Source organism: Malaclemys terrapin, chromosome 11, assembly GCF_027887155.1.
Source record: "Malaclemys terrapin pileata isolate rMalTer1 chromosome 11, rMalTer1.hap1, whole genome shotgun sequence".
Lineage (NCBI taxonomy): Eukaryota > Metazoa > Chordata > Testudines > Emydidae > Malaclemys > Malaclemys terrapin.
In genome coordinates, this window is record NC_071515.1 from 11,329,943 (window position 1) to 11,356,853 (window position 26,911).

At 53.1% G+C, this 26,911-nt stretch overlaps 2 protein-coding genes across 2 annotated transcripts in view; one reads left to right on the top strand and one right to left on the bottom strand.

The window, feature by feature from the left end:
* Positions 1-785: 785 nt before the first annotated feature.
* LOC128845537 (uncharacterized) lies at positions 786-3,222 on the bottom strand. The gene is made up of 2 exons (XM_054044334.1): positions 2,298-3,222; positions 786-1,307 (listed from the first exon to the last, which is right to left on the bottom strand). Exons 1-2 carry the CDS (start codon positions 2,872-2,874, stop codon positions 832-834), a joined length of 1,053 nt encoding a protein of 350 aa, XP_053900309.1. The 5' UTR covers positions 2,875-3,222; the 3' UTR covers positions 786-831.
* Positions 3,223-21,328: 18,106 nt separating this feature from the next.
* Positions 21,329-26,911, top strand: part of LOC128845533 (zinc finger protein 436-like) — an 80,936-nt gene continuing 75,353 nt past the window's right edge. Inside the window, exon 1 of the mRNA XM_054044328.1 lies at positions 21,329-21,960. The gene's annotated coding sequence lies outside the window, so the exon portion shown is untranslated. The remainder of the gene's footprint in view (positions 21,961-26,911) is intronic.

Here is a 26,911-nt window from a genome sequence, read left to right on the forward strand (position 1 = left end):
TTAGAAGAGACCAGCGGGAAGCGCTGTGCATCCGGAAGGCTTTGAAAGCAAAGTTCCTGAGTGAGCAGGGTAACCTGTGACTTTAAAGTTTGTGTATTGAGAAGCTAAACCTGCCCCCGTTTCTTTACCCAGTTAATGTTGACTATCCTATCCAGTTACATACCCCCTTCACCCCACTTCCAACACACGTTTCAAAATAAAAATAGTTCTACTTTGTTAAAGCACACCGTTTTCTTTAATACTGTATTCGCGGGAATTTTTTAAAACTGGGACGCAGACTGTGGTGCGGAGCGGGTGTACTGTAGTGGCGCGAATGCAGCTTCTAAACTCAAGGATTGACAGGCTCCGCTGCGGTGGGATGGTTGTTTCAACGGAGCCTGTCACCCCTCCTGATAGGGACTGTGTGTATGGGGGGGTCTATGTGACTTTGTGGCAGGGGGAGGACGGTTACAGATCCCCTGCTGTGTGGCTCTGTGATCCTGCCTAAGGACCGCCGCTTAAGATCTGTAACTGCCCTCCCCTGCCACAAAGTCACAGAGCAACCCACCCCCCACCACATAACATGAAAACAACCTCCCAGACTAACCAGGGTAACTAGTCACTGCATCACTGCACTATGTATGTGCCCTGCTGCTGTGCCTGCCCCCGACTATATACCCTGCCAAAGGTGACTGTCCTGTCGAATTACCAACCCCCTATCCCCCCCTCCTCCAAAAGAACATGATGGAAACAGTAGTTAACAGAAACGTATTTTTTATTATCAACCAAACATGGAACTGGGAAAGTGAAACTTGGACGGGGGCTTGTGTCAGGCGGGAAGGAAAGAACTTGTCAAATTTTGGGGAATGAGAGCCTTCTGCTGCTCGAGCTCTCTGCAGGGGTGGAGTGAGAGTTAGCAGGGACTCTGCCGCCTCTCCTTCTGTGCACTTTGGGTGAGGGGAGTATGGGACTTGGTGGCGGGGGAGGGCGGTTAGAGATGGACTGCAGCGGGGCTCTGTCCTCCTGCCTCCGTTCCTGCAGAACATCCACAAGGCGCCGGAGCGTGTCCGTTTGCTCCCTCATTAGTCCAAGCAGGGTTTGAGTCGCCTGCTGGTCTTCCTGACGCCACCTCTCCTCCCGATCCATGTTGGCTTGGTGCATTCGGGTCAAGTTCTCCCGCCACTGGGTCTGCTGTGCTGCCTGGGCTCTGGAGCAGGCTATAAGCTCCGAGAACATGTCCTCCCGTGTCCTCTTCTTCTTATGCCTAATCCGCGCTAGCCTCTGGGAGTGTGATGACAGGCTAGGTTGTGAGACAGTCGCAGATGGGGCTGTGGGAATGGGAAAAAGGGAGTGAATTCCTCAGAAAGATAAATGTAGTTGTGAACAAAGAACATAGTCTTTCTCTGTGAACAAGACCATGCACAGCACCTATCACATGCGCACTCAGCACAAGGTCGAATTCTCGGCCTTCGCATTCAGTGCCTGGGGTCTTCTACAGCACATTTGAGAAGCCTCTCAGGAGAACGGAATTTCTGTTGCAGGCAGACATGGTAAGCCGTAGACTTGTGGCAGCTTAAAACTTTAATATTAGCAATGGCCTCATTTCACATTGAAATCAATGTCGGTCCCTGCTGCCAGCAATTCGGCAAGCAGGAAGTCTGCTCCTGTCCCACACCCTCGCGGCTGTCCCCGGGAACGATCCCTTTCGGCTGCCCCTCTCCCGCCTCCACCGCGTGGCTGCAAACCAGCGGTTACAGTTCTGTAAAGGAACGGCAAAGCAGTCCCAACACTAACATTCCCCTACCTCATTCAAAGCAGGTCATCATGAGCGACATCACCCTCATGAGGATCTCTGACAGCGAGAAAGAGAGAATGCTCCGGGAAAGCCTCCAAAGACCAGGGCCGTATGCCGCCATGCTGTGCAGAGCAATGATTCCAGAGTACTTGCTTGTCTCGTGGCGTGGCAACGTGTCCTACTACGGAGGACCCAATAAGGCCGCTCTCCCCAAGAACCTAATGCAGCGGATTTCCAATTACCTCCAGGAGAGCTTCCTCGAGATGTCACAGGAGGATTTCTGCTCCATCCCCGGACATATAGACCGCATTTTACTGTAGCTGCTGTAGCAGTGACTAACCAGTAGAGCGGCTTGGGCAGGACAATCATGCAAAACCGGACATTGCTAGATTTTTTTTCAATAGTTGCACTGCCCATGACTGAACCGTTAAGCTAATCAAACTAATCATGAGAAACCCATTTTTTAAATTGTTAATATTCCTGTTCTGTTACAAATAAATGTTTAGATTTTTACAACACTTACTGGCTGATCCTTCCCCAGATTCTGTGTCCGGGGTAACGGCTGGGGAGGGTTGGTAGGGGATCTCTGTAAGGGTGATGAAGAGATCCTGGCTGTCGGGGAAATCAGCGTTGTGAGCGCTGTCGACTGCCTCGTCCTCCTCATCTCCTTCCTCATCTTCCCCGTCCGCTAACATGTCCGAGGATCCAGCCGTGGACACTATCCCATCCTCAGAGTCCACGGTCACTGGTGGGGTAGTGGTGGCGGCCGCACCGAGGATGGAATGCAGTGCCTCGTAGAAACGGGATGTCTGGGGATGGGATCCGGAGCGTCCGTTTGCCTCTTTGGTCTTCTGGTAGCCTTGTCTCAGCTCCTTGATTTTCACGCGGCACTGCGTTACATCCCGGCTGTATCCTCTCTCTGCCATGTCTTTAGAGATCTTCTCGTAGATCTTTGCATTCCGTCTTTTGGATCGCAGCTCGGAAAGCACGGACTCATCGCCCCACACAGCGATGAGATCCAAGACTTCCCGATCAGTCCATGCTGGGGCCCTCTTTCTATTCTGAGATTGCACGGCCATCACTGCTGGAGAGCTCTGCATCGTTGCCAGTGCTGCTGAGCTCGCCACGATGTCCAGACAGGAAATGAGATTCAAACTGGCCAGACAGGAAAAGGAATTCAAATTCAAATTTTCCCGTGGCTTTTCCTGTGTGGCAGTTCAGAGCATCCGAGCTCGTACTGCTGTCCAGAGCGTCAACAGAGTGGTGCACTGTGGGATAGCTCCCGGAGCTATTAGCGTCGATTTCCATCCACACCTAGCCTAATTCGACATGGCCATGTCGAATTTAGCGCTACTCCCCTCGTCGGGGAGGAGTACAGAAGTCGAATTAAAGAGACCTCTATGTCGAACTAAATACCTTCGCGGTGTGGACGGGTGCAGGGTTAATTCGATGTAACGGCGCTAACTTCGACATAAACGCCTAGTGTAGACCAGGCCTAAGGGTATGTCTACACTACGAAATTAGGTCGAATTTATAGAAGCCGGTTTTATAGAAATTGGTTGTATACAGCCGATTGTGTGTGTCCCCACATAAAATGCTCTAAGTGCTCTAGTCAGCGGACCGCGTCCACAGTAACAAGGCTAGCGTCAACTTCCGGAGCATTGCACTATGGGTAGCTATCCCACAGTTCCCGCAGTCTCCGCCGCCCATTGGAATTCTGGGTTGAGATCCCAATGCCTGAATGATGCAAAACAGTGTCGCGGGGGGTTCTGGGTACATGTCGTCAGGCCCCTCCCCCTCCATCAGAGCACCAGCAGACAATAGATTCGCACCTTTTTACCTGGGTTACCTGTGCAGACAACATACCACGGCAAGCATGGAGCCCGCTCAGCGTCACCATATGTCATCTGGGTGCCGGCAGACGTGGTACTGCATTGCTACACAGCAGCAGCAGCTCACTGCCTTTTGGTGGTAGACGGTGCAGCATGATTGGTAGCCGTGGGACTGGCAGCCGTAGGGCTGCATTGCACCAGCCCCTTGCCTTTTGGTAGAAGATGGTATATTACGATTGGTATCTGTCGTCATCGTACTGCAGTGGCTGTCAATCACGGGCACCTGGGCACACATACAACTGTCTCGATGATGATGGCTATCAGTCGTAGCATGCTATTTTCTGACAATCGCCCAGTATTTTCTGCTAAGCACCCAGAAGAGGCTGAGGGCGATCTGGGTGCTGGCAGATGTGGGGCTGGCAGACGTGGGGCTGCATTGCTACACAGCAGCAGCCCCTTGCCTTTTGGCAAAAGATGGTATATTACGACTGGTATCCGTCATCATTGTACTGCAGTGGCTATCAGTCATGCTGCACCGTCGGCTGCCAGCTTAAGATGTAAAAAATAGATTTGTTCTGTATTCATTTGCTTCCCCTCCCTCCGTGAAATCAATGGCCTGCTAAACCCAGGGTTTTGAGTTTAATCTTTGGGGGGTGCATTCTGTGTGACAGTTGTTTGTGTTTCTCCCTGATGCACAGCCACCTTTCTTGATTTTAATTCCCTGTACCTGTACGCCATATCGTCACTCGGCCCTCCCTCCCTCCCTCCTTCCCCTGGTCCGTCAGATACTAGTTTCGCGCCTTTTTTCAGACCAGGTACCATAGCTAGCACTGGGATCATGGAGCCCGCTCAGATCACCACAGCAATTATGAGCACTATGAACACCACGCACATTGTCCTGGAGTATATGCAGAGCCAGGACATGCCAAAGCAAAACCCGGACCAGCCGAGGAGGCGATTGCAGCGCAGCGACGAGAGAGATGAGGAAATTGACATGGACATAGACCTCTCACAAGGCACAGGCCCCAGCAATGTGCAAATCATGGTGTTACTGGGGCAGGTTCATGCCGTGGAACGCCGATTCTGGGCCCGGGAAACAAGCACAGACTGGTGGGACCGCATCATGCTGCAGGTGTGGGACGATTCCCAGTGGCTGCGAAACTTTTGCATGCGTAAGGGCACTTTTATCGAACTTTGTGACTTGCTTTCCCCTGCCCTGAAGCACCAGAATACCAGGATGAGAGCAGCCCTCACAGTTGAGAAGCGAGTGGCGATAGCCCTGTGGAAGCTTGCAATGCCAGACAGCTACCGGTCAGTCGGGAATCAATTTGGAGTGGGCAAATCTACTGCGGGGGCTGCTGTGATCCAAGTTGCCAGGGCAATGAAAGACCTGGTGATATCAAGGGTAGTGACTCTGGGAAACGTGCAGGCCATAGTGGATGGCTTTGCTGCAATGGGATTCCCAAACTGTGGTGGGGCCATAGACGGAACCCATATCCCTATCTTGGCACCGGAGCACCAAGCCACCGAGTACATAAACCGCAAGGGGTACTTTTCAATGCTGCTGCAAGCCCTGGTGGATCACAAGGGAAGTTTCACCAACATCAACGTGGGATGGCCGGGAAAGGTACATGATGCTCGCGTCTTCAGGAACTCTGGTCTGTTTAGAAAGCTGGAGGAAGGGACTTTCTTCCCGGACCAGAAAGTAACCATTGGGGATGTTGAAATGCCTATCGTGATCCTTGGGGACCCAGCCTACCCCTTAATGCCATGGCTCATGAAGCCGTACACAGGCAGCCTGGACAGGAGTCAGGACCTGTTCAACTACAGGCTGAGCAAGTGCCGAATGGTGGTGGAATGTGCATTTGGACGTTTAAAAGCGCGCTGGCGCAGCTTACTGACTCGCTCAAACCTCAGCGAAAAGAATATTGCCATTGTTATTGCTGCTTGCTGTGCGCTCCACAATATCTGTGAGAGTAAGGGGGAGACATTTATGGCGGGGTGGAAGGTTGAGGCAAATCGCCTGGCCGCTGATTACGCGCAGCCAGACACCAGGGCGGTTAGAGGAGCACAGCAGGGCGTGGTGCGCATGAGAGAAGCTTTGAAAACTAGTTTTGTGACTGGCCAGGCTACGGTGTGAAACTTCTATTTGTTTCTCCTTGATGAACCCTCCGCCCCCCCTGCATCCGGTTCACTCTACTTCCCTGTAACCCATCACCCCACCCTCCCATCTCCCCTTCGAGCACCGCTTGCAGAGGCAATAAAGTCATTGTTACTTCACATTCATGCATTCTTTATTAATTCATCACACAACTAGGGGGATAATTGCCAAGGTAGCCCAGGATGGGTGGGGGAGGAGGGAAGGAAAAGGACATACTGCAGTTTAAAACTTTAACTCTTATTGAAGGCCAGCCTTCTGATGCTCGGGCAATCATATGGGGTGAAGTGACTGGGGGCCGGAGGCCCCCCCACCATGTTCTTGGGCGTCTGGATGAGGAGGCTATGGAATTTGGGGAGGAGGGCTGTTGGTTACACAGGGGCTGTAGCAGCGGTCTCTGCTCCTGCTGCCTTTCCTGTAGCTCAACCATACGCTGGAGCATATCAGTTTGATGCTCCAGCAGCCAGAGCATCAACTCTTGCCTTCTGTCTGCAAGCTGACGCCACCTATCATCTTCAGCCCGCCACTTGCTCTGTTCATCCCGCGATTCAGCCCGCCACCTCTCCTCTCGTTCATACTGTGCTTTTCTGTAGTCTGACATTGACTGCCTCCACGCATTCTGCTGTGCTCTTTCAGCGTGGGAGGACATCTGGAGCTCTGTGAACATGTCATCCCGAGTCCGCCGTTTTCTCCTTCTAATCTTCACTAGCCTCTGTGAAGGAGAAACATTTGCAGCTGGTGGAGGAGAAGGGAGAGGTGGTTAAAAAAGACACATTTTAGAGAACAATGGGTACACTCTTTCACGTTAAATTTTGCTGTTCACATTACACAGCACATGTGCTTTCGTAACGAGGTCGCATTTTTCCTCTTATAGTGAGGGCCTGCCGGTTTCGTGTGAGAGATCACTCACGCAGTGCCAGGCAGCAGATTTCGGCTTGCAGGCAGCCATGGTAAGCCACAGTCTTTTGGCTTTTTTAACCTTCTTAACATGTGGGAATGGTTTCAAACAGTAGCGCCCTCATTTTCCATACCAAGCACCCATTGGGTTGGCCATTTAAAATGGGTTTGCAATGTAAAAGGAGGGGCTGCGGTTCCCGGGTTAACATGCAGCACAAACCCAACTAACCCCTCTTGCCCCCCCCCCAATTCTCTGGGATGATCACTTCACCCCCCCCCCCCACCGCGTGGCTAACAGCAAGAAACATTTCTGTTCAGCCGAGCAGGAACGGGCACCTCTGAATGTCCCCTTAATAAAATCGCCCCATTTCAACCAGGTGACCGTGAATGATATCACTCTCCTGAGGATAACAAAGAGCAATAAGGAATGGATGTTGTCTGCATGCCAGCAAACACCAGGACCATATGCTGCCTGCTTTGTTATGCAATGATTCCAGACTACGTGCTACTGGCCTGGCGAGGTAAAGTGTCCTACCATGGCGGACGGGACACGGCAGCCCTCCCCAGAAACCTTTTGCAAAGGCTTTGGGAGTACATGAAGGAGAGCTTTCTGGAGATGTCCCTGGAGGATTTCCGCTCCATCCCCATACACTTTAACAGACTTTTCCAGTACCTGTACTGGCCGCGATTGCCAGGGCAAATTAATCATTAATCATTAAACACGCTTGCTTTTAAACCATGTGTAATATTTACAAAGGTACACTCACCAGAGGTCCCCTGTGTGCCCTCAGGGTCTGGGAGCACGCCTTGGGTGAGTTCGGGGGTTACTGGCTCCAGGTCCAGGGTGATAAACATATCCTGGCTGTTGAGGAAACCGGTTTCTCCGCTTCCTTACTGCTGTGAGCTATCTACATTATCTTCATCCTCCTCTTCCTTGTACCCCGAACCCTTTTCCCTGTGTGTTTCTCCAGTGACGGAGTCATAGCACACGGTTGGGGTAGTGGCCCCTAGCATGGCATGCAGCTCCGCGTAGAAGCGGCATGTTTGCGGCTGTGCCCCGGACCTTCCGTTTGCCTCTCTGGCTTTGTGGTAGGCTTGCCTTAGCTCCTTAATTTTCACGCGGCACTGCTGTGCGTCCCTGTTATGGCCTCTGTCCTTCACGGCCTTGGAGACCTTTTCTAATATTTTGCCATTTCGTTTACTGCTACGGAGTTCAGCTAGCACTGATTCGTCTCCCCATATGGCGAGCAGATTCCGTACCTCCCGTTCGGTCCATGATGGAGCTCTTTTTCGATCCTGGGACTCCATCACGGTTACCTGTGCTGATGAGCTCTGCGTGGTCACCTGTGCTCTCCACGCTGGGCAAACAGGAAATGAAATTCAAACGTTCGCGGGGCTTTTCCTGTCTACCTGGTCAGTGCATCTGAGTTGAGAGTGCTGTCCAGAGCGGTCACAATGAAGCACTGTGGGATAGCTCCTGGAGGCCAATAACGTCGAATTCTGTCCACACTACCCCAATTCCGACCCGCTAAGGCCGATTTTATCGCTAATCCCCTTGTCGGAGGTGGAGTAAAGAAACCGGTTTAAAGGACCCTTTAAGTCGAAAGAAAGGGCTTCGTTGGGTGAACGTGTCCAGGCCTAATTTGATTTAACGCTGCTAAAGTCGACCTAAACTTGTAGTGTAGACCAGGCCTAAGTTATGTAGTATCTACAGTGTTTTCAGTGTAATATTTCTGCCAATAGTATAGTGTCTTGTTTCCTATTTGTTCCTGTGGTTAGAACAACAATGTTTATTTTAATTGGGAGAGTTTCTTAAGAGAGGAGGGAATGTGGTGTTTAGATGTTGCTTGTAATTACTAGAACTGGGAACACTGGCTGTGGGGAGTCTAAAAGGACAGGAAACAGGAAGCAGGGGGGAGGAGTTGAGGAGGCAGAGAGAGAGTTACAGAGGGTGCAGCAGCAGCTTGGTAAAGAGGTTTCCACTTTAAAAATAAAGTCCTAGTGAAGTGTGTTAGTACCTTGCCTGGTTGATACAACACTTATATCCAGATTTTTGTCCACTGTGTCCCCTAGGTCCTTTTCTGCAGAACTGCTGCCTAGCCATTCAGTCCCTAGTCTGTAGCAGTGCATGGGATTCTTCCATCCTAAGTGCAGGACTGTGCACTTGTCCTTGTTGAACCTCATCAGATTTCTTTTGGCCCAATCCTCTATTATACTTTCCATTTGACTTGCCAGAGTTTATGCTCCTTTGTATTTTCCTCAATAGGATTTGACTTCCAATTTTTAAAGGATGGCTTTTTGCCTTTAAGTGCCTCTTTTACTCGGTTGTTTAACCATGGTGGTATTTTTTTTTTATCCTCTTCCTGGTTTTTTTGTTTGTTTGCAGTATACATTTAGTGTGAGCCTCTAGTATGGTGTTTTTAAACAGTCTCCATGCCATTTGCTGGCATTTCACCCTGGCATGTTTGCTTTTAATTTCCATTTAACTAGCCCCCTCACGTCTGTGCAGTTCCCCTTTTTGAGGTTAAATGCTCCTCCAGTGAGTTTCTTTGGCATTTTCCCCCCTCCAGGGCTGTGACATGTAATTCCATTAGGGCTGCGATTCCAGAGAGTAACTACTCCAGCGTGAAGGCTGCACAGTGAGAGCACACAGTTTACTGTCCTAAGCAGAGAACATCTCCAAAGGCTGGCGCTGTAGTACTGCTCCTCGCCAAAGCCCCACAGCTCCACTGCATGTGCCCCGTCAGCCAGCAAGGGTTTGTTCTCTATTGTCACCAAAGGGGGATAAAATGACTCTCCTTATCTGTGTGAGGGGGACTGTTACCAGCATTCAGCCAGTATTCACAGAGGTGCTGGACTTCATTTGGCCCCTTGTGCAGAAAGTGAACTCACAGCCTGCACTGATTCAATATACTGCCCATCTGTTGCTCCCCTCCCCGACACAGCCCATTCTCTTTCCACTCCCTCGCCTGCCCCCAGCCAATGAGGCCTGTTTGCAACAGCAGCAGGTGTGGGGACAGAGGGGCAGGAACATTATTGACCCACTTATGTCAGGGGGTTGGATAGCCTCAGATGAAACCCCATTACTCTCTGGGAGGGGCCGGCAGGGGTAGGTCAGTGGCAGCAGGGGGTGGGCACAGGGTCTCCTTCGCTCTAGCTCAGGGGACTGTGTGGTTAACAGGACACTTGTTTTCCTTGGCGTTGTCTAGCCATTCATCTGAGACGCTCTTCAGTGCAGCAGGGATCTATCCCCGCACCAATGAACTAAGCCAGGCCGCGCTGCAGGGACTGCGTGAGGAGGGGTGGGCCGGGCAACTTCCTCTCAGCAATCAGAAGAGATCGACCTATAGCCATTGAGATGCTATTTTAAGGTCACTTTCCCAGTCAGGAAGCTGCAGAGGGGCCTGAGTGTGAGACAGAGCAGCCCACCTGCCCCCACAGGCCAGCCCATACCATGCTGGCAGTTCAGTGCAGGGCACATTCCTGGTCACTGAGCTCAAAGTCCATTGGCTCACCTGGATGGCGTGTCCCTCTGCCTAGGACAGCAGATCAGCCCCTTAGCACAGGGCTCTGGAGACCCCGCCAGCAAGACAGGTCCCACAGGACAGAGAGCGGAACATGCTAATGCAGGGGCATCAGCTAGCAACCAGAGGGGAGCACTGAGATGAAATGTCCAGCCGCCTCTGTGGTGGAAAGGGTCTCTGAGGCTCAGGGCAGGAGGCTACCAACCCTCAGGGACCCGCTTGGACTCCTGCTCTCACAGCCCCCCATGGGCTAGTGCACAGGGATGCAATCTATGGAGGACTCACTGGTGACAGTCGCACTGCACGAGGCACCTGCAAGGTCAGAAGCACAGAGCACACAGCAATCCGGAGACCTGAACTGCCCTCCATGCCAACCACATCACTCCTCCAAAATCCCAACCCAGCCTGGGTCCCCATTCCTCTCTGGGACACTCAGTGCTGGGCTAGAGCGCTGGCAGCCACTGAGCGAGGAGATCATCTGCACACAGGGATGTCACTCACATCCTCCCTCACCCTCAGGAGGGGACACAGCACAGACCCACCGAACCCCATTGCCCCTCGGAAGGGGGCTCAGGCCCAGCCAGGAGATGTTCCCACAGAAGACCAGCCAGGTAGCGTAGAGTCAGGCTTTGCTCTTGGGAGCTGAAGCCAGTCAGAATCTAGACTATCCCTGACTGATGTTTGTTCAACCTGTTCTTAAAAACCTCTAATGAGGGGGCTTCCACAACCCCCTTTGGAAGCCTGTTCCAGAGCTTACCTACCTTTATAGTTGGAAAGTTTTTCCTAATATCTAATCTAAAACTTCCCTTGCTGCAGATTATCCCCAATACTTCTTAGCCTACCTTCAGGGGACATGGAGGCCAATTGATCACCATCCTCTGGATAACAACCTTTAGTATATTTGCATAATGTTCCCCTCTCAGCCTTCTTTTCTCAAGGCTAAAGATGCCCAGTTTTTTTTGTTTTTTTTTTTAAACCTTTCCTCATAGGTCAGATTTTCTAAACATTTTCTCATTTTTGTTGCTCTCCTCCTTTGGACTCTCTCCAGTTTATCCACATCTTTCCTAAAGTGTGGCACCCAGAATTTAATAGGGCCAATTTCACAAAGCTGAAAAGAGATGTGCAGGAGCTCAGACTAGAAAAACCACAATGGTCCCTTCTGGCCTGAAAGTCTGAGTCTACAAGTTTTTAACACATATTAGGAACAAAAAGAATCCTAACAATGGTATTGGTCCATTACTAGATGGAAATGGTAGAACTGTCAATAATAATGCAGAAAAGGCAGAGGTTTTCAATAAATATTTCTGTTCTGTATTTGGGGGGAAATTAGGTGATGGAGTCTCATGATTTAGTGATAATACTCTTTCCATTCCACTAGTATCTTTGGAGGATGTTAAACAGAAGCTACTCAAGTTAGAAACTTTTAAATCACAGGTCCAGATAGCTTGCATCTAAGAGTTTTAAAAGAGCTGGCTGAGAAGCTCACTGAGCCTTTCATGTTGATTTTCAATAAATCTTGAAGCACAAAGGAAGTTCCAGAAGACTGGGAGAAAGCTAATGTGCCAATTTTTATAAGGCTAAACAGGATGACCTGAGTAATCATAGGCCTGTCAGCCTGACACAGATACCGGGCAAGATAATGGAGCAGCTGACACAGGACTTGATTAATAAAGGAAAAAAGTAGGATAATGTATGCAAATCTACATGGGTTTATGGAAACTGTCAAACTAACTTGATCTCTTTTTTTAAAATGAGATTACAAGTATGGTTGATAAAGATAATAGCTTTGATGTAATTTATTTAGACGTCTGTACAGCATTTGACTTGGTATCTCAGTACACTGATTAAAAATCTAGAGTGATATTAAATTAACATGGCATACATGAAATGGATTAAAAGTTTGATAACTGATAGGTCTCAAAATGTCACTGTACCAGGGAATCATCATCAAGCTGGAGTGTTTCCAGTGGGGTCCCACAGGGATCATTTCTTGGCCCTATGCTATTTAACATCTTCATCAATGACAGAAGAAAACATAAAATCATTCCTGATGAAGTTTGCAGAGGACACAAAAATTGTGTGAGTGGTGAAAAATAAAGAGGATAGGTGACTGATTCACAGCAAGCTAGATTGCTCGGTGAAATGGGTGCAGGCAACATGCTTTTCATACAGCTAAATGTAATTATATACATCTGGGAACAAAGAATGTAGGCCATAGTTACACTCCATCCTGGGAAGCAGAGACTCTGAAAAAAGATTTGGGGGTCATGGTGGATAATCAGCTGAGCATGAGCTCTCAGTGTGATACTGTAGCCAAAAGAGCTAATGAAATCCTGGGATGCTGTAATCAGGTGCAGACTCACCCCTGCGGCACCTCCTGCTGGTCATCTCGGGAATTAGCTCACCAGTCATCAAAGCGCCCTCTGCAGGCCAGGTGTCCCACCTGTCATTGGCCCCTGTGTCCCTCCTGGACCCCAGTGCCCTTGGCTTGGTTGCTGCCCCCCTGGCAGTACCCCACTCTCTCTCTGGGTCTCCCCACCCAGGGGAACCTCCACCACCTATCCCAATGTCACCTCAGTCGTGGCTACTGCCAGTCACCATCTAGCCCCCACACCCTGGGGCAGACTGCAGTCTATCAGCCAATCATCACAGGCAACAAGGGGTTTGGACTGGCTGCCTCTACCCACCCTCAGGTTGCCCCTCTGCAACCCCAAAACCTATCTGGGCCTAGGACCAGGCCCTGCAGCCTGGGGAGTTGCTGGCCTAGGACTTCCCTGCCCCCAAGGCCTTTCCCCAGCCCTGCCTCACTCTAGGTCCCTGGTGAGTTCCCCAGCAGCCAAGCCTGTCTCTCTCTACTATCAGAGGAAGACTCCTCAGCTTCTGGCTGCCCTGGCCTTCTTATAAGGCCTAGTTGATCTGTTTGGGGCATGGCCCCAGCTGCAGCCACTTCGCCAATCAGCCAGGGTTTTGTTCCTTTACACAGCCCCAGCCCTCTGCAGGGCTTTTCCAACCCCTTCTAGGCTGGAGTGGGTGCTCATTGTGCTACAGGGAGTGATCAGTGTTCTCTGGCTGCTCCTTCCCTGTGGCTACCCTGTTCTCCCCGACCTATGGCCCGAGGTGCTGGGGGTTGCCGAGGCTGTGCCGGGCCGCCTGCTGCACTTCCGGGTCTGCATGGAGGGGCTTGTGGTCAACCTTGTCAACGTCTATGCCCTGACATCGGGCCCGGAGCGGCTGCCTTTTATCAGCAGGCATCCGCCTTCCTCGGCTCCTTGGATCCTCGTGAGTGCCTGGTCCTGGGCGGGGATTTCAATGCTACCCTCGAGGAGCAGGACTGCTCGGGGACCGAGCAGTGCCTGGCCGCCGCGGACGTCCTCCGGGCGATTGTGGAACATCACTCCCTGGTGGACGTCTGGCGCGACCACCACCCGGACGATGTCTCCACGTTCACCTATGTCCGGGTGGAAGCCCATCGGTCATGCCACTCCCGGTTGGATTGCATTTACTTGTCACGCTTCCATCTTTCATGGGCCCACTCCTCCGACGTCCGGCCGGCCCCCTTTTCAGATCACCATCTAGTCACCGTGACGGCCTCTCTCTGTGTGGAGAGGCCGGGGCCGGCCTATTGGCATTTTAACAATAGCTTTCTGGAGGATGTGGGCTTCGTGGCGTCCTTCCGGGAGTTCTGGCTGGTCTGGCAAGGGCAGCGGCATGCCTTTCCCTCAGCGCGGCTGTGGTGGGACCTAGGAAAGGTGCACGTCTGGCTCTTCTGCCGCGACTACACCCGGGGCGCCAGCCGACGGAGGGATGCGGTGATAGAGCAGTTGGAACGGGAGGTCTTAGAGCTAGAGAGGCATCTGGCCACCAGCCCTGAGGATCCATCCCTTTGCGGAGCGTGCCGGGAGAAGCGGGAGGCGCTCCGGGCCCCCGACAATCATCGGGCCCAGGGTGCTTTTGTTCAATCCCACATCCGCCTCCTTCGGGAGATGGATTGCAGCTCCCGCTTCTTCTACGCCCTGGAGAAAAAGAGGGAGGCCAAGAAGCACATCACCTGCCTCCTGGCGGAGGACGGCACTCCCCTCACGGATCCGATGGCAATGTGCGAGAGGGCCAGGGCCTTCTACGCACACCTTTTCTCCCCGGATCCAACCGATCCTACCGCTTGCAGAGTGTTCTGGGACGGACTCCCGACGGTCAGTGCGGGCGAGAGTTGCCTCTCTCTCTGGCCGAGTTCCTGGAAGCCCTCCGCCGCATGCCCACCAATAAATCTCTGGACATGGACGGGCTGACCGTGGAGTTCTACTGCGTGTTCTGGGATGTCCTCGGCCCGGACCTAGTCACCGTCTGAGCCGAGGCCTTGCAGAGCGGGGTCCTCCCTCTTTCATGCAGGTGAGCCGTGCTTGCCTTATTGCCGAAGAAGGGGGACCTCTGCAACTTACGGAATTGGCGTCCCATCTCGCTCCTCAGCACGAATTACAAAATCATAGCCAAGGCCATCTCGCTGTGGCTGGGGTCCCTGCTGGAGGACGTGATCCACCCAGACCAGACCTACACCATCCCAGGCCGTAGCATCTTTGATAATCTCTATCTGGTCCGGGATCTATTGGAGCTTGGGTGTAGGGATGGTCTGTCGTTCACCCTCCTGTCCCTGGATCAGGAGAAGGCGTTCGACATGGTGGACCACGGGTATCTCCTGGGCACTCTGCGAGCGTTAGGCTTCAGACCCCAGTTTGTGGGTTTTCTCCAGGTGCTGTACGCTTCTGCGGAGTGTCTGGTCAGGCTCAACTGGACCCTGACCGAGCCGGTCAGCTTCGGGTGGGGAGTGCGGCAGGGGTACCCCCTCTCGGGCTAGCTGTACACTCTGGCGATCGAGCCCTTCCTCCGTCTCCTTCACAGGAGGTTGACAGGGTTGGTGCTTCGGGAGCCAGAGCTGCGGCTGGTCCTGTCGGCGTACGCCGACGATGTGCTTCTCGTGGTCCAGGACCCGGGCGACTTGGTGCGGGTGGAGGCTTGCCAGACCGTGTACTCGGCGGCCTCCTCCGCCCGGGTCAACTGGGTCAAGAGCTCTGGCCTGGTGGTAGGGGATGGGTGGCAGGTGAGCTCCCTCCCACCCGCGCTTCAGGCCATCCGGTGGAGCGCAGGTCCACTGCTCTATCTCGGCATTTACCTTTCTGCCACGCATCCGTCTTCGCCGGAGAACTGGCACAGTTTGCAGGGCAGGGTGACGGAGCGGCTCCGGAAATGGACAGGACTACTCCGGTGCCTCTCCCTTCGAGGGAGGGCACTGGTACTCAATCAACTAGCCCTGTCCATGCTCTGGTACCGTCTCAACACCCTGGTCCCAGCCCGGGCTTCCTGGCCGACCTCCGGAGGGTGATTCTGGAGTTCTTTTGGCCAGGACTGCAATGGGTCTCTGTGGGGGTCCTCCATCTGCCCCTGGAGGAGGGAGGGCAGGGCCTGAAGTGCCTCTGCACTCAGGTCCATGTCTTCCGCCTCCAGGCCCTGCAGAGGCTCCTTTATGGTGCAGGTAGTCCAGCGTGGAGAGTACTGGCACACGTCTTCCTGCGCTGCTTCCGAGGGCTCCGATATGACCGGCAGCTCTTTTATCTCAATCCGAGAGGTCTTCCGCAAGACCTCTCCGGGCTGCTGGTTTTCTCCTCCGGACCTGGAAACTGTTCTCGCGGAGCCCCTGCTTCACAACCCCCAGCTTCATGTGCAGGTGGCAGAGTCCCCCGAGGTGCGCCAGAGGTTGGTCCTGGCAGACGTCACTAGAGTCGGAGACCTCCTGGACTACGACTAGGGAGTCTGGCTGGATCCGCTGATGGTCACTCAGCACATGGGGCTCTCCAGGCCTTGTACTCCCCGGCGCGTACTTCAGGAGGTGAGGGCTGCTTTGCCACCTGCTGCTCAGGTCTACCTCGACCAGTTTCTGCGCGAGGGCACGCCCTGCCCACCCTCCACCCCTGGTCCTCCGGACCTTTTTATCGGGCCCCTGCCCCATGGACCCAACTGGCCCTCCCGCCCCTTCTCCATGAGCCGGCTGCACGACTTGCAGCCAGTTCGTTTCCTGACCGCGCCAAGGAAACATCTATACACGCTCATGTGCCACACTCTTCACTTCCTCACCCTCGTGTCCCGCCCCGATACGAAGTGGTGGGACCTCCTGCCACCTGTTGAAGGTAAGAATTCCTCTATTCTCCTGGGTCCCGAGGCCTGCCAGGGATATCAGCTGGTGGCTCCTTCATGGGGCCGTGAGCACGGGCGTGTACTTGGCGCGGTTTACCCCTGTCCCAGACACCTGTCCTTTCTGCGGCTTGAAGGAGACCCTGGCTCACGTTTATTTAGAGTGTGCCAGGTTGCAGCCCCTACACTGGCTCCTCACCAACATTATGTTGCGTTTTTGGTTGCACTTTTCCCCTCACCTTCTCATTTATGCACTCCCTATCCGTGGTCCCACAAAGTCACGGGACCTCCTGGTCAACTTCCTCTTGGCCCTGGCTAAACAGGCCATCTATAAAACCAGGGAGAGGAGGTTGGCCGATGGAGGTTCCTGTGACTGTGGGGCTTGTTTCCGATCCTCTGTCTGTTCACGTATCCGGGCAGAGTTCCTCTGGGCGGTGTCCACTGGCTCCCTTGACACCTTTGAGGAGCAGTGGGTGCTGTCCGGGGTTCTCTGCTCGGTGTCCCCATCAGGTTCCCTTCTTTTGACCCTTTAACCGCATTCCTGTCCCTGTTTTTACATTAGTTGTCCTCAGTAATCATTTGGGTTTTAGGCCCTGTTGGTCCTCCCCTTAGGCTGGGCGGGGGGATCCTTTAGCAGTGGGCAGGCTTCGCCCATCCACTTCCAGGAACCCAATATGTACAGAGAGTGATCAGTGTTCTCTGGCTGCCCTGCTGGCTGGAGCTCTCCCTCCTGTCCAGCTGCCCTGCTGGCTGGAGCTCCTTTTCCCTCCCTTCCTGGGCTACTGCTTCTGGCTGGAGTGCTTCTTCCCTGGATTGTTGCTGCTGCCACTACTGCTGAGCGAGGGGTGGGGGGGCCTTGCCGGCCAGCCCCCCCCCCCCACTACTGGAGGGAGAAGTCAGGACTTCACCACTGTTGCTACCATCTGTGTGGGGTCCTTCCTGCCTGGCTGCCAGGGTTGCTGGAGCTGCTGCTGCTGCGTTTGTCCTGGGGAGCTGCTGGAGCCTGGAGGAGGTAAAGGACTGAGTGGACCATCGGCTGCTGGGGGAGCACACAGGATTCTGGAGACCACTGTGGACTGAGTAATTTTTGAACTGTGCTCTAGTGGTGGGGGTCTAGACTGTGTTTGTGGGGACACAGGGGGTGTGGCGTGGAGCCTGCCCCCTAGTCATCTGTGTCCCCCCCAATCCCCACCACCACCGTTGCCCCATCCACCACCCCCACAGGCCATTTACCATCTGCCTCCGCTCCTGCCTCTGGGACTCTGCTGCTCTCCTGGCCTGCCACACCCTATTGCCATCATTTGGGCCTGCAGCAGCAGGCAGCCCGCACATTGACTTTTGGTGCAAGTGCTCATGGGTGCACCTACCCCCCCAGACTGACCCCTTCCCTTTTGCAACAGGCCCCCAAGCTTTGCCCCTTACTACCTACCCCATTTGCCCCCTGTAGCCTTTTGCCCCTCCCCAGCTTTAGTTTGTTTGCCTGTCCTGCCCTTTTCCCTCTGCTGCTTGGTTCATTTGTCCCATCCCAGCCCTACAGTTAGCCCCTTGGTTCCTCTGCCCCATTCCCAGCCTGGTTGCTCCCCTTCCTTTGCACCCCCCTTGCCCTGATTGACCCCTCCCCTCGTGTGCCCATGCGCTTGTGCCCCCCACACCATTTGGTTAATCGCTGCACCCCCTGATGTTATTGTGACCTTCCCTCCCCTACTGCAACTAGAGGAGCCGGTTTCCATCTTAGGTCGGTGACTGACACCCCCCTTCCCCAAGCCCTTGATAGCCCCCCCTCCCCCCGTTTCGGCACCCTCCTCCCCTGCCTACAGCCTAGCGGGGAGGAGTGGTTGACCTGCTTCCCCTTCCCCCTGCCCCACTTCTCCAGTGTGTTTTCCCCTCCCTCCCTGCTCATTATGGAGGGGAACATGGCGGGCGAGACCCCCGAGGTAGGCCCTGCCGCCCTTCCCCTGCCTGCCCCTCCGACAACCCCCTTAGCCTCTACCTCAACCGCCGCTGCCAAACCACCTGCCACTGCCCCTGCTGAGGCAGCAGCAGGCGACGGGGTGACCTCCACTACTGCCACGTCCCTTGCCCCCTCCGATTCTGGGGGAGCCCCCCCAGCTGGCAGAAAAGGCCAAGGCAAAAAGAAAGGAAAGAGCCCCCTAAGAAGACTGGACCCTCCATGGCAGGGGCTGCCACCATTGCCGCGGTCCCGCCACCTGCCGCAGCGTCCCTCCCCGTTGCTCCCTCCACCAGCTCTGCGGGTGCCCAGCCCCCAGGGTGTATGCCTGGGTGGCGGCGGCCCCCCCGCCTGCCGCTACATCATCTCATCCATCCTTCGCCTCTGCTTCCATCTATAGCGGCTGGGGCCCCTTCCCCACCTTGACCAGGAAGCACCTACGTGCAGGCGTTGGTGAGGGTGGTGGGGCCCACGGCCATCGTGGCGGTCTCCAAAATGCATGGCAAGGTTGTCTTCTTCCTTGCCTCGGAGGCCGCCGCCCAGGAGGCAGTGGAGAAGCCCCTGGCAGGGGGGGGCGGTGTTCGTCCCCCTGGAGCCGCTGGAGGACCTGCGTGTCCATGTGATCCTAACCTCCGTTCCTCCTTTCCTCCCCAATGTCGCCCTGCTGCCCGCCCTTTCTACCCCGGGGAAACCAATTTCCACCATCAGCCCTCTCTCGCTGGGCTGCAAAGACCCCACCCTCCGTCACGTCCTCTCGTTCCGCCGGCACGTGCAGCTCCAACTGCCACTGGCGGCGCGTGGCGGAGAGGCACTCGAGGGATCTTTCTTGGTCCCCTATCAGGGGGCCCATTACCGGGTGCACTACTCTACGGGGGAGACCCGGTGCTACCTCTGCTGGGTGATGGGGCAGTCCCTCCGGACGTACCCTTTGGCCCGGCACGGAGGAGCGTCCGGGACCCCTGAGTCCCGGCAGGGCGCCAGCCCCACCGTTGCTGGCAGATCTCCTCACGGAGCCCCTGCTACACAACCCCCAGCTCCGTGTGCAGGTGGCGGAGTCCCCCACAGTGCTCCACAGGTTGGTCCTGGCAGAAGTCACCAGAGTCAGAGACCTCCTGGTGATTATACCAATAGAATAAAAACCAGCAGGATCTTATTAAGAGGGATAAGGCAAAGATGCCACATTTATTGTAAATATAATGATAAAGCAAAAGATAAAAGTAAACAACGTTGTTTGACCACTTATTCCTATCACTACTTATTCCTTATACACACAGATAGATAGATAGATTCATTCACACAATCATTCATTCAAGTTCTGTATAGGTGTTATAGTTACCAGCCTAGAAGTTGCTCATGCCAAGTTACTGGCCAGGTATCTTGGTCATGAGGATGGAGCCGAGTCTGTGTCAGGTGCACCTGATGCTCCTGGAGGTTGGCAGCAGAACCAGAGACTCAAAATCCTCAGCCTTGAGAGTTCATTCTTATAGGAATTAATTCCTATGTTAGTCTATGGGAGCTGTTTCATTCTGCTGTTGCTGACTCAATCAGCAGATGGCACATTCCGGGACACATTCCTGGTGGCTCCAAACTGTCCAAAGTTTGTGTTTCTCATCCTTCCAGGTGATGGGGTGGATCCCAGTTTACCCCCCGGGGGTTGTCTGGTCATCCACTTGACACATTCTTCGGCTGATGGATACTCCCTTTCTAGGCTGGCACCTCCCTAACCGTTCATGTACATTAGGCATTCATCAACATATATTCCATATCTTAACCATATTTTAATTTACTGTCTCCACCACTTTTGGAGGGGTGTGCTAATTCATTTGAGACTCCTGGCCCTTTAATCACAGAGGTTGGGGGGCTGTCCTCGGAGCCGTTGCTGTTACAATGAAGTGAAAGTCACTTAACGGCTTATAGTGTTTGTTTACATTGTATCAATTATTTCAAGAACAAAGTCAATTAACATGTTTGTAAGTTTTACATAGTAATAAAGTATCTTTCACAGGATAGATATAATCAATGGTTTCTACAGACAGTAGCTTACAAGTTTTAACAGAAGACCCAAGAGATTTTTGCTCTTGGTGAAACTGTTGGATTTTAAAGTGTGGGGGACAAATTATGAGGGGGTCACTGTCACTTGGGGGAATCACTGTTAGTACCTTCTTTAATATCCCTACACTGGATTACGACCGGGGAGGCTGGCTGGATCCCCTGATGCTCGCTCAGCGCATGGGGCTCTCCAGGCCTTGTACTCCCCTAGATATAGTACCCAGCCTCTATTCCTGCTGACTCCACCTGGGTGAAGGGTTATTCTAGTCCTGGGTGGGGTGTTAATAATTGCAGTTTGGAAGTTTTTAATGACTTTTCTGGTGCAGCCTCCCTGCCCTTTGCTGAATAAACCTCCGGTGGCTGGGCTCTGTGGGGGGAGGTGGGTGGGGAATTCCCCCCCCAGGCCTAGGACCCCAGCATCTCCACCCATGTGCCATGGGGCACAGAGGGGGCAGCCCCTCACCCGCTAAAATTCAGGGTGTGTAGGGGATTGCTCCAGCTCCCACAGGCAGGTCTCACCCAGGGGCACAAGGGCAGGGTGGGCGGGTTCCGTGCGTGGCTGCAGCTCCTGACCTGGCTCTGCAGGGTACAGGTGAGTCCTGGGCCTGGCAGAGGGAGCCCAGCGTGGGCTGCAGTGTCAGGAGGCCAGGAGGGGAGTCTACGGTTTCGGGGGTGGGAGGATTTGGCCCACAGCCAGAGGCCAGGTGTGACCGTCTGTCCACCCCCCCCCCCCCACATGTCAGCCAGTGCAGATGGTTCACCCCATTTGGGGTCACTTTTATCCTCTCTGCCCCCCCAATCCAGGGTTTCCCCTCTCTGGCAGTGCCTGCGCACCATTCTTATCCCCTGATAACCCCCCGGCCCCCCTCCTGCCCCTTCCTCCAGTTGTTTGACCGTCCTGGGCATCCAGTTTGCCCCTGCACAGTCTCTGCCCATCCCCCCTCCGGGTTTGGGCCCTGGGGCCCCAGGCCAGCAAGACACGTGCCCAGCCCCGGGCAGGGTCCTCAGCAGATGTGACCGAGCAGCTGGAGGAGCCAGCCCAGCCCAGCCCAGCGTGTCGGGCGCCTGCAGCAGCGCTAGGACCGGCAGGCCCCGGCCGGGGAGCGGCCCGGGTGTGCAGAAGCACTTTCCTGCCCGGCCCCAGCCCTCGCCCCCGAGGTCTCCCCCTGCCGTGCCCGGCTCGGGAGCTGATGCGGGTGGAGCCCGGGCTGCGCTGGTCCCGGGCAGAGAGAGCCCCGGTGCGGGGAGCGCTGCAGGCAGCCGGGGGGTGGTGGCTGCTGCTGCGGGACACAGGAAGGGGCTGGAGCAGCGGAGCGGGCGGGGCTGGGAGGAGGGAGCGGGCGGGCAGCGCTGGGGAGAACAAAGGGCCGAGCAGGTCCCAGGCAGTCCCGGGCCGGGGGCTGGGACGTTGCAGGGCGCTGCTGCCTCCCTCCGCTGGGAGCCAGGGCTGAGCAGCGGCTGCTCCCACGGGGCTGTGCCCCCGGGAGACCTTCGGTGCAGCTGCTTCTGCGCCCGGACAGAGGGGGCTTCCTCTGCGGGGCTGGGACTAGCCCCCCGGGCCCGGCTCTGCCGGCATCAACTCCGGGCCGGAGACCCAGGTAACTGAGGGGTCGGGGACAGGGCTGGGCCGGGCAGGAAAGTAACTCTACACCACGTCCCCAGGAGCCCGGGATCTGCTCCCGCGCTGTGACTGCGCCGGCCGGGGGCTGTGTTGGGAAAAGACGGGGCGGGGCGGGGCGGGGGGGTTGCTCTGGGGGCGTGGGGGGAGGAATTGTCAGGTGTGTGTGGGGGGGTGACAATATGGCGGGGACGAAGGGAAAAGGAGGGTGGGGAGCAGAGAGACCATGTGACGTGTGGTAGATTTACCCATCTCTGTGCAGCAAGGACGTTACAGGGAGAGGAGAAGAGCAGGTGCCCATACAGGAGGGGGAGGGGGAAATGAAATCTCCTCTGATTTTACCTCTTCCCTCTCCCAGACTGATAAAATCCTCCCTGGCTCTGCCCCATTGCTCCAGAATCCTTAGCAAATATGGATGTAAATCCCCTGTCGCTTTCCCTTCTTCTCTCTCCCATGATTGAGTTCCTCTGTTCTCTGCCACAGCTTTTGCCCCATTCTCTCCCCAGTGCAGAATTTACAATCTCCTCAGATTTGAGGGGTTTCCCACCCATTTTATCTGCAGCAATTTGTCCTTGTTTAGGGGGGAAATTGTTGCCACAAGTCATTTGCCAAGTAGGAATGGGGTGGTGGGTGCAGTTTGGGAGAGCCCTGAGGCACAGCTGCCTCTGGGGTGGGAGCCAGCAGCAGGGTGAGCTGCTTCCATTTCTCCCCCACCCTGGGTCCCTTCAGCCACTAGCTGCTAGTCCCATTGCCAGACCCCACTGACTGTCCCCCCTGGCCTTCTGGCTCCTCCACCCTCCCTGCTTCTGTTAAAGCAGCACTGCCCAGGGCTCCCTGCTGCCTCTGTGAATGTCAGGCAAGGGGGATCCATCATTTTGTGCTGTTTGTTGTACATTGCTGTATAATCCACTAATGGGGCACTCACCTCTGGAGGATCTCAGAGTAGCAGGGTGCAGCATCCCAGACCTTTCTTCTCTGTCCCCTGCAGGCCGCTGCCCAGCTTGGTCAGGCCCCTGGCCAAGTCTAAAAGTCTCAATGAAGCCTTGCCAGGGTATTAGAGTCCAACAAAGAAGCAGTCTACTTCTCCTCACTAGGGCCTTCAGCCCCAGCTCTGGGCTCTTCAAATTTATCCCTTTGTTCAGGCTCCCAAATGAGCCCTGTCCCCTTTTGGGGGCTTAGAATCATAGAATATCAGGGTTGGAAGGGACCTCAAGAGGTCATCTAGTCCAACCCCCTGCTCAAAGCAGGACCAATTCCCAACTAAATCATTCCAGCCAGGGCTTTGTCAAGCCGGGCCTTAAAAACCTCCAAGGAAGGAGACTCCACCACCTCCCTAGGTAACGCATTCCAGTGTTTCACCACCCTCCTAGTGAAATAGTTTTTCCTAATATCCAACCTGGACCTCCCCCACTGCAACTTGAGACCATTGTTCCTTATTCTGTCATCTGCCACCACTGAGAACAGCCGTGCTCCATCCTCTTTGGAACCCCCCTTCAGGTAGTTGAAGGCTGCTATCAAATGCCCCCTCATTCTTCTCTTCTGGAGACTAAACAATCCCAGTTCCCTCAGCCTCTTCTCATAAGTCATGTGCTCCAGACCCCTAATCATTTTTGTTGCCCTCCGTTGGACTCTTTCCACATCCTTCTTGTAGTGTGGGGACCAAAACTGGACACAGTATTCCAGATGAGGCCTCACCAATGTCCAATAAAGGGGAACGATCACGTTCCTCGATCTGCTGGCAATGCCCCTACTTATACAGCCCAAAATGCCGTTAGCCTTCTTGGCAACAAGAGCACACTGTTGACTCATATCCAGCTTCTCATCCACTGTGACCCCTAGGTCCTTTTCTGCAGAACTGCTACCTAGCCATTCAGTCCCTAGTCTGTAGCAGTGCATGGGATTCTTTCGTCCTAAGTGCAGGACTCTGCACTTGTCCTTGTTGAACCTCATCAGGTTTTTTTTGGCCCAATCCTCGAATTTGTCTAGGTCCCTCTGTATCAGATCCCTACCCTCTAGTGTATCTACCACGCCTCCTAGTTTAGTGTCATCTGCAAACTTGCTGAGAGTGCAGTCCACACCATCCTCCAGATCATTAATAAAGATATTAAACAAAACCAGCCCCAGGACCGACCCTTGGGGCACTCCACTTGAAACCGGCTGCCAACTAGACATGGAGCCATTGATCACTACCCGTTGAGCCCGACAATCTAGACAGCTTTCTATCCACCTTACAGTCCATTCATCCAGCCCATACTTGGCGGCAAGAATACTGTGGGAGACCGTATCAAAAGCTTTGCTAAAGTCAAGGAATAACACATCCACTGCTTTCCCCTCATCCACAGAGCCAATTATCTCATCATAGAAGGCAATTAGGTTAGTCAGGCACGACTTCCCCTTCGTGAATCCATGCTGACTGTTCCTGATCACTTTCCTCTCCTCTAAATGTTTCATAATTGATTCCTTGAGGACCTGCTCCATGATTTTTCCAGGGACTGAGGTGAGGCTGACTAGCCTGTAGTCTCCTGGATCCTCCTTCTTCCCTTTTTTAAAGATGGACACTACATTAGCCTTTTTCCAGTCATCTGGGACCTCCCCCGATCGCCATGAGTTTTCAAAAATAATGGCTAATGGCTCTGCAATCTCACCCGCCAACTCCTTTAGCACCCTCGGATGCAGCACATCCAGCCCCATGGACTTGTGCACGTCCAGTTTTTCTAAATAGTCCCAAACCACTTCTTTCTCCACAGAGGGCTGGCCACCTTCCCCCCATACTGTACTGCCCAGTGCAGCAATCTGGGAGCTGACCTTGTTCATGAAGACAGAGGCAAAAAAATCATTGAGTACATTAGCTTTTTCCACATCCTCGGTCACTAGGTTGCCTCCCTCATTCAGTAAGGGGCCCACACTTTCCTTGATTTTCTTCTTGTTGCTAACATACCTGAAGAAACCCTTCTTGTTATTCTTAACATCTCTTGCTAACTGCAACTCCAAGTGTGATTTGGCCTTCCTGATTTCACTCCTGCATGCCTGAGCAATATTTTTATACTCCTCCCTGGTCATTTGTCCAATCTTCCACTTCTTGTAAGCTTCTTTTTTGCGTTTAAGATCAGCAAGGATTTCACTGTTTAGCCAAGCTGGTCGCCTGCCATATTTACCACCTTCGCTGGTTCCTGGGGTGGGGTGTAGTAAGATCATGGGGGTCTCCTCTAGCGAGCTGCAAATGCCAGATCCCCCCACAAATCCCTTCAAACATTCTCACTTTTCCCTCCAGTTCTTCAGTATCGACATGCAGTCCCCTCAGATGTTGGTGTTCTCCTCTTATATTAGGAAATGTTTCATTTTTACCCCATTTTCTCCTCAGTTCTAAAATACGGACAGAAAATTCTCGAACATTTTGCCCCATTTTCTCTCTCGTTATGTATGATTTATTATCCCCTGAGATTTTCATCATCTGATATTAACATCAAATCTCCTCAGACGTTGTCCTTTTCTTAAATCCTTGAATATTGCTTGATATAAAATCCTTCCACATTTTGCCCCTTTTCTCCCTGATTATCAAATATTGATATGAAATCCACTCAGATTTTACCTCTTTACCTTGTATCAACTATTGATATAAAATCCCTCAAACTTTTCCACTTTCCTCTAATTTGTGACAAATTCCTCATATTTTCCCCTTTTTCTTTTTAATTACTGAACACTAATGTCACATTTCAGATTTTGCCATTTCCAGGTAATTATCAATTATTGATTAAAAAGAAATCCCTTCCAGCTGGTAGGTGTTCCCTGTGTTTTTCATGTGACGTCCCTTCTCCTTTTTTGGAGAAAACCTGTTGCCCTGAGTCATTCTCCGCAATGGAGGTTGCAGAGGGGTTAAATTCCCCAGTAATCAACTTTCCCCCCTCACATTTGAGAATCATTTGTTTCCCTCTTTATCTCCACAGGGTTGCTGATCAGAATGACTTGCCCTATTTCAGATACACATCCCAGGCAGGGCCTCACAGTATCTGGGGGAACCAAGATAAGGCATTAAGTGCTTAAACCTATTTAGGCAATGCATTTTAGAAACAAATGAGTAAACAAAAGATTTGAATGTTTAAAGAAGAAAATTATTATCTTATTAAAAGTTTTAACTACTAAGAATTGGTAAAAATGTTGTCAAGTTATTTGTCCACTTTGTTGTATTAATTTAATGCAGTTGCCATGACTTTGTGTACTTTTAAGGATGCTACTCTATGGAACCAAGGAAAACTTACATTTCATATGTTAGGGGCTAGGATTAGAAGCAGAGTTATTATTTCTGTTGCTTAGCAACCGTAGCTGCAAAAAAATAGAGTCTCTTCAGCTGTTGCATTCCTGAAGCGTTAGAATAATTACTTTACTGGACTTATTTAAGTAAAGTTACCACTTACGTATTTTAGTTGCTCCGTTTCTTCCTGCAACAGCGGTTTCTGTAATAACTATAACTTTGAAAACAAAGAGGGCAGAAGCGAGGAGAGAGCAGGTGGAGCCCAATATAGGAAGGGTGGGAGACATGAGCCAAAAGAGATTAATTAACTCTATGTGGTCATTTTAAAGTACAGACAGCAGCAGTGAACTTGGCAAACAGAGAGAGGATATAAAGGAAAATTTAACCAGTATGTGAAAATATTTGAACAAAAAGGTTCTATAATTAGCTCTGTGTGGGGAGTGGGGCTCCGTGGGTTAAAGCAGAGGGCTGGAAACCTGTACCCCTGGTTTTGTTCCTGGTTCTGGGAGGAGAGTGGGGGTTGCTACTTGCTTCCGCAAAACCTGAATTTGTTCTCCCAGTGCCTGTTGCTTTTGTCTGCATGCCAAATGGATTGCTGGGGTCCCCTGCAGTTAGCCAGTGCTGGGGTACTCCATGCATATTTTAAAGGTTTTTCACCTGTGTTTGCCAGCCTAAATCTTTT

Bases quoted from the DNA above. Each gene is read 5' to 3' on its own strand.
- LOC128845537 (XM_054044334.1), bottom strand. From the start codon at position 2,874: ATGCAGAGCTCTCCAGCAGTGATGGCCGTGCAATCTCAGAATAGAAAG. The intron at 1,308-2,297 runs GTAAGTGTTGTA...CCATTCCCACAG, and splicing joins ATCTGGGGAAGGATCAGCCA to CCCCATCTGCGACTGTCTCA.